Genomic DNA, 7,570 nt, shown 5'->3' on the forward strand with positions numbered 1-7,570 from the left:
CTATTCGGTGCAGGGAGCAAAAGTTGAAGACGTAGAACGGCAGCCAGCAGATGCCAAACACCAAAACAACCGCCACTACCATCTTAGTAACCTGTTTCTCAAACCTGTGACTTTCCATTGAAGACGTTTGATGCCTGGCGTTTCTCAGAGTCACTAGAAGTGCTGTGTAAAACACAATCATTACGGTGAACGGCAAGGCGAAGCCCAGTACGAATGTGTAGCTAAGAAAGGCCAACCACCAGGAGTCAGATGCAACATGAGGGTCAACGGTGCACAAACCGTAGGTGGCAGAAAAGTGAATAGCCATTGGAAGCACTGGAAACAGAGAGATAAACCACATTAATGTGGCGATGATCTTCGCCCGTCGCGGCGTCCGCCAGTGAGCGAAGCGCAGCGGGTCTACCAGAGCCATATAGCGATCAACACTCATCACCGTTAAGCAGAACACGCTTGTGAATTGATTGATGCCATCCAGAACCATAACCAGCTTACAAACGGCTTCTCCGAAGATCCACTGGTCCTGGAAGTTTTGGATGGCGATGAACGGGAGTCCCACCATGAAGAGTCCATCCGCCAAAGCCAAGTTCGTTGACTCCGATAAGCTGCGCCGGCTCGTTCCAATCCGCCGTTAAGAGGTTTCCAGGGTGCCATCTGTTACAATACTTTTGTTTTCATAACTAAACACCCTTGTCAGAAGGTCCATCCAGCCTCTTTCTTTCACACTCCCTTGCTCTCATTTTCCTCCTTCTCTCCACCCCTCTGTTTCCTCCCTTTCCTCGCAGTTCAGTGGGGGGTCAATCCGAGCCGATCAACCCCCAACTTCCCCTCTGGGCCACCCACTTTCCAAATACGTCCCCAAAGGATGAGTGATGAATCTGGCCTGTCTCCCTCTGCTTGTTTTAATGTGCTGCGTTCCCCCCTTCAGTGTTTATATTTCTCGCGATTGTTGGTCAGTGAATCATTTATCACGCGCAAGGCCTTGGTGGGTGGAAGCGGTTGCAGATAAAAGGGCAAGAGTAATGAGCGATCACCTTAGTCCTGTTCCTCCTCTGACACGCATAGTTGGAATGACGCAATTCTCACAGTGAGCTTCCCGGGATAACAGTAACTGAGGGAGGTAATGCTTATATAGTGAACTATATACTCACCACCTCACTGACAAGCACAGTTTTGGTAGTAGATATGTCTTTATGCAATATGCAGATTGTTTTGGAGATTTTTGCTCTACTCCCAATTCCATGAAATCATTCCTAGAATTTGGAACGTTCCATTGGCATGTTACTGTAAACGTGGAAATGCTTTGAGCTTATTTAGCGGTTTAAAGGGCCTCGGGTGACTTGAGGACAGGTATCCAGAGCTCTCCAATAAATCAGTCGGCATTTGGTTTCACTGTTCTGGGCTTGAGTTTTCTTGTATCTCTTAACAAGGAACATACCGGTTCTACAAATAGCATGCTTTGGTTTCTAAGAAATGTAACTGTTTGGGAAAGAAGAACTAGGATATGATTCAAGATGTTCTGAAACGTTTCCTCCAAAAACCTTTAATGCGTGTTCCTGGTCTCATCTGTGCATCTCTTTGTTCCTTTGTCTTTCATTTGCATGTGTCTTTAATTAGTTCCATTATTTCTGTTTTCAGTTTTACTGAAATTATTCCTCTTTTATTTTTCATCTCTGTTCTCTGATCTCATTTCTTATGGCTTATCGTTCATCTTAAGCCGAATTACAAATCTCAAATGCACATGGCCTCAGTGAATCACTTGTAAAGTTCAGTGATGCTTTATTTTTTTTTTCCATTTTACCATTTTTCTGGTAACAGTTCCTGAAGAGAAATCCAGCATATTCTATCTGCCACAATAAAAACAATATAGTCATGTTCTATGTGACGGAAATCATTTTAATATTTCAGTTTGTGGTCCCCTGCTATTTTAAAAACTTCAAACTTCAACGAACAGCCCTGATTCTCAAAGACGAACATACATCAGAAGTTCATATGCTTAGTGTCACGAAAGAAACCACAGTCTGCTCAACATAAAGGAGACAAGAAGCAGCACAGGATACATAACCAGATGCATTTCTAAGAAAGCTGTCGTTATCAAACAAGAAATTAGAGCAAATAAATGAGAAAAGAGATAAAATGAGAGTAATAAAGCAAATATAAAGGAGCGAATTAAAGAACGCACATGACAAAAATGAAAAGATGAAGGACTAGAGATAAGAAAAGGTTGATTAGAGAAATAATGCAATATAAAAAGTATTACATTTTATAATTGTATCATGAAGGGATTGGAATATAATTTGAACGGGGTTCAAACTCAGGTCACTTGAATATAAAGCAGCGTGAAAGTATCAGAGCACATGCTATTACCTATACAGAATAATACAGTCAGGGACGCAGGGAATAATTTTAACAATTATTAAATAAAATTTCATAAAATTAAAATTAATAATTAAATAATTTTATTATTATTTAATTTTATTTATAATAATTATTAGGCTATAATTATTTTATTTATTTATATTATTATTTTAGGTTTATTTATAATTTTTTTATTTTATTTATTATTCTGTTCTTAATATTATTATTATTCTGAATAGACTACACTGAACTTTTTTATTTTTTCAACTTTTAAACAATGTTCACTCAGAAATTGCTACTAAGTGAAAAGACTGAAATAGTATTTTATTACAAAACGTACGCAAATAATCGATTTTTTATGTTATTATTATGTTTTACAGTATATACAGCAGCAGGTCACCATATCAAGAAGTACATTATATTTATAATTTTATGTATTTATAATTATTTATTTTTTCCCCAAAAGGTTAACGCATTATTTTCTCCTAATAAGTTTCCAAATCCTTCCAGAATAATCTTGCATGGAGAAAAAGATATAACTAGTGAAGTTTCTTTCTAATCTACTAAAGTTCACAACATTATTCAGAATTTTTAGCCAGGTGAATCGGAATCTATATGCGCTAACCTGTTGGAACGTAGCTGACGTGGTCCCTTTAAAACTCCGGTGCGTGTGAAACGAACCAATAGGAGCTCGAGGGGGGCGGGACTTCAGCAGTAACACAGACACGTGTACACAGGGAAGCAGGAAGTGAAGCTGTTCAGTTGGTGTCTGTAAACAGTAAGTACTAACTTATTCAATAGTGTGTTGTGTATTCCGCGGCAGTAAAATGAATGAAATCAAGCGCAAAAAAGCACAAATCTGTTAGCGACGCGTTTATTTTGTGTTTCTGAAATACTGGAATGTTTAAATGCAACAGAAATTGACGATGGTCAAACTTTGCAGGAGTCTTTCACTCTGTTATTTCATTAAATAGCGCTGCATTTTCTTTATTTTATCATTTATGAGTGATTCAACTGCTAATAAACACTGTTTCGATAGGAAGGAACTGCAGTGCTAGTTAATACGTTTAATTGTTTGATTCATGCATAATGACAGATGTTGCACTCACTCAGAACTGACAGATATATCTAGTTCACATATATTGTGACCCAGGAGCACAAAACCAGTCATAAGTGTCAATTTTTTGAAATTGTGATTTATGCATAATCTGAAAGCTGAATAAATAAGCTTCCATTGATGCATGGTTTGTTAGGATAGGACAATATTTGGCTGAGATACAACTATTTGAAAATCTGGAATCTGAGGGTGCAAAAAAAAAAAATCTAAATATTGAGAAAATCATCTTTAAAGTTGTCGAAATGAAGTTCTTAGCTATGCATATTACTAATCAAAAATTAAGTTTTGATATATTTACGGTAGGAAATGTACAAAATATCTTCATGGAACATGATCTTTACTTAATATCCTAATGATTTTTGGCATAAAAGAAAAATCTATAATTTTGACCCATACAATGTATTTTTGGCTATTGCTACAAATATACCCCAGCGACTTAAGACTGCTTTTGTGCTCCAGAGTCACATATGTGGCAGAGATTAAACAGTAATTCTGAACTATATACGGTGAGCTTGTCATTAAGTGAACCGCCTGTAAATAAACATAATGGTTTTAATGCACAGAGCTCAGTGTTTGCAGATATCCTGGATAAACAGGATTTGGTTCACACACACGTCTGTGTGAGGAATAAACTGTGTTTGATTTGCACAGGCACCATGATTGCAGGCGTCAGTCCTGTGCTTCAGGCCCTGCTGGGGACCCTGTTCACCTGGGGCCTCACCGCAGCTGGAGCCGCTCTCGTCTTCATCTTCTCCAGCGGACAGGTGAGAGGGGTTACTTCAACTGGATTACATCAGTCAGGGTTTCAATATAAAGGGATAGTCATTCTGTCATTATATGCATCATGTGCACAGAAGAAGATATTATGAAGAATGCATGTGACTCTTTTCCATATAATGAAAGTTAAAGGGATAGTTGCTGGTAGACTTGCATAGTATTTATTTTCCACACTATAAAAGTTAATGGGTACCAGAAATTGTTTTGTTACCCACATTCAGAAGAAACAGATTTAGAACATGCAGGGGATTTAAATGATGACTTCATTAATTTTTGGTGAACGTACCCTTTAATGGGGAAATTTTAGTTCATATTTCTTCAAGTAAAATAGGTTTGGCTTAACATTAAATAATGAAAATATATATATTTAAAAAAAAAAAATTTGTTCTTCTTAATTTTATAATTTTATATTTTTTATAATTTTTATTTTTATAAGAGTCAAGGGGAATGAAAAGTGTGCAGATTTGAGTGTTTAACTGTAATTTTATTAGTAAACAACTATAAAAATGCGGTGGTAAAAACTTGGTTAACTAAGTTCTCTAACTATATACAGTAAAAAATGTGATCTAACAGGATATTTCATGTAATTTTAGAGTAAAATACTGTTAAATGTAAGATTTTTGGAAGTGAAAAAGAATGTTACCTTATAATTTACAGTAAAAAACTGTCAAAGCTCACATTTTATGTTTTTAAAAAAAATAAATAAATAATGAAATTATGCTTTTTCTTAGTTTGTGGATAACAGTTATGTGCTTTAGGATTTTATTTAACATATTATGTTGTTAAATGAATGTTTATTGCATTATTTTAGTGTTTTGTATTTCACTAGGTCATAAGGTTGGTTTATTAATATTATATAGTTAAAGCTGCAGTCCGTAAGTTTTGCCTCTTTGTCGCCATCTCTGTTTGAAAACCTGGAATTGCAGCTGTGTGTGGAATAATTTCCCGCGAAAACCACTCAAATTAGAAAACATTATTATAAGCTAACTGTTGTGAATCGGGCTAAAGTAAGGCGATAGTTTTGAACACCGGCTGGTTATGTACTTGCTCAAATATTGATTTCGGATCATTTTTAACCAAAAAAAGTTACGGACTGCAGCTTTAATAAAATATACAAGTTTTACTGTAAATTTAAGTTCAGTCTGTAAAACCTAAACTTTTGGTACTGTATTGTTATGGAAAATTTCTGGCAACCACAGTTTTTTTTGTAATTGTGTTGTTGTTGATTTTACAGTAAATCTTTTTTTCCCTCACAGAAGCGCGTCTTGGATGGCAGTCTGGGATTTGCTGCAGGGGTAAGAAACCCTCAACCCTATTTTTTACTTTCCTTCTTTGCTTTATATGTCTATCATTTCTTCCCCTTTTTGCCGTACATTCTCATGGTGTGCTTGCATCACATCTCTTTCTCTTTACACAATGAAATATTAATTCAGTGAGGGCAGGCAGGAGCACGTTATGCACTCTGTTGTTCAGGAAAACTGTCAGTAAGGCTAAAAAAAAAGAATAATGTTTTTTTTGTTGTTGTTGTTTTTTTTAAAAATCTGTGACCCAGAGTTAATTACACTGTCCAGTTTTGATTATCTGCAGTGTTTGAATGCAACACCAGGTTTGCCGAATCCTTATCAAATGTTCAGAAACATCAGTTCCCCTTTTGTAGTCGCCTGAAGGGCTGTGAAAAATTGTCTTGCATTGAAGACGGAAAAATATCATTTCCATGATATCAAATATGCATGTTTTGTAGATTGGAATTGAAAATCCAGCAAACTAATAAATGGTTTAAATGTTTTTTTTTCAGCGCCCATGTTCTAGACATTTGAGTCATTATAAGTTCGTACATAATGAGAACTTGTATAATGATACTCAATCCTCAGTCGTCTAGCATAATTTTATTGCTCTGCTCGGGGTGCAGAGATCGACAGTGTGTCAACATTTAAATATGTTTGTACTTGACGACAGTTTACCTTTTAAAGAGCATATTGAGCTACAAAACTGAATAAGAATGATCTTTTTATGGTTGCTAATTAGAAACGAGTTGCTTCTACTTTTCTAGACTTCCGTGACATTTTATACAGATATGCTGGTGTTTGATCTTGGCAGATGCTTCATAGTTTACCATGGTGTGATTAAAGTAATTACTGTATGTAGCTCATTGTAATCTGTATGCAGATGTTAAATGGCTCTCTCTTGGCAGTTTCATTGGCTCAACTTTGTAAAATCAGTTTCTTGCTTTCATATTTTGCAGGTTATGCTAATATTCAATCAAATTCGTATTAGAGCCTAGTCTACTTTCAGTTAATAGATTGTGTGTTCTGGTCCCAAATATGATGACTGAGTTTGGAAAGAAGGCTTTTGCTGCTTCTTAGAATAATTTTTATAAAATGTTGGAATTTAAAGACCTTTTACCTTTAAGTACTGTAAATTCAAGTCAAACACTTTAAATTTATACTTTGGCATGTGCCAGTGTTTGTTTATTTATTTATATGGTAATATATATATATATATATTAGTGCTGTCAAACGATTAATCGCAATTAATCGAATCCAAAATAAAGGTTTTGTTTATATAATATATGTGTGTGTACTGTGTATATTTATTATGTATTTATAAATACACACACATGCATGTATATATTTTAGAAAAATAGACTGCAGGCTACACAGAAAAGATCCTCTGCCGTGTGAACAAAGCCTTTGATATCTGGGCCATTTTCTGGAAAGTTTCAGATTGTCTTTTACTGCTGTAAGCGCAGCTCGGGGTGTGATGGCAGAAAGGGGACCGTGACATTACACACCCCCCGAACCCTTTGAGATAGTCGCATAATCTACAACTGTTTTTGTCCTTCGGCTCAGCTGCCAGAAGATAGCACGCACAGGATTGTGGGATATCATCAGCTGCTTTCAGAAACCCATCAGAGGACCTCAGCACTGGGTTTGGATGGGCCTCTGGATGCTGCCTTTCAGATTTCAGACGAATAAAAGAATAAACGGTGCTGAAATCTGCAAGAGCACTGCCGTTTCACAGTGCCTTCATTGCAGATGGTTTTAGTCAAAGCAAGCTGGTGTCTGGGCTAGTGTACAAACATTTGAACAGTCAGTGTATCGGTTTTGAATTGAACTATGGAATGTTTATTATATGTGTGTGTGTGTCTGTATGAGAGAGAGTGTGTGTGTCTGTGTGAGAGTGTGTGTGTGTGAGAGTGTGAGAGTGTGAGAGTGAGTGTCTGTGTGAGAGTGTGTGTGTCTGTGTGAGTGAGAGTGAGTGTGAGAGTGAGTGTCTGTGTGAGAGTGTGTGTCTGTGTGAGTGTGAGAGTGAGTGTCTGTG

General features: G+C 36.5%; 2 protein-coding genes across 3 annotated transcripts in view; one reads left to right on the forward strand and one right to left on the reverse strand.

Annotated features, from left to right (window-relative positions):
- Positions 1-559, reverse strand: LOC107720251 (somatostatin receptor type 2). The gene is given in 2 exon segments (XM_016527912.1): positions 1-54; positions 56-559. Coding segments are annotated over 2 exon segments (558 nt in total).
- Positions 560-3,062: 2,503 nt separating this feature from the next.
- LOC107719938 (zinc transporter ZIP11) overlaps positions 3,063-7,570 on the forward strand; it is a 95,725-nt gene continuing 91,217 nt past the window's right edge. Inside the window, exons 1-3 of one of the 2 annotated variants that reach the window (XM_016527494.1) lie at positions 3,063-3,137; positions 4,124-4,236; positions 5,506-5,544. In XM_016527494.1, the coding sequence (XP_016382980.1) occupies positions 4,129-4,236; positions 5,506-5,544 (147 nt within the window). In that variant the 5' untranslated portion in view covers positions 3,063-3,137; positions 4,124-4,128. The remainder of the gene's footprint in view (positions 3,138-4,123; positions 4,237-5,505; positions 5,545-7,570) is intronic. The other variant, XM_016527502.1, reaches the window with a different exon arrangement.

This window comes from Sinocyclocheilus rhinocerous, unplaced genomic scaffold (genome assembly GCF_001515625.1).
Source record: "Sinocyclocheilus rhinocerous isolate Xijiao unplaced genomic scaffold, SAMN03320098_v1.1 scaffold792, whole genome shotgun sequence".
NCBI classification, from domain to species: domain Eukaryota; kingdom Metazoa; phylum Chordata; class Actinopteri; order Cypriniformes; family Cyprinidae; genus Sinocyclocheilus; species Sinocyclocheilus rhinocerous.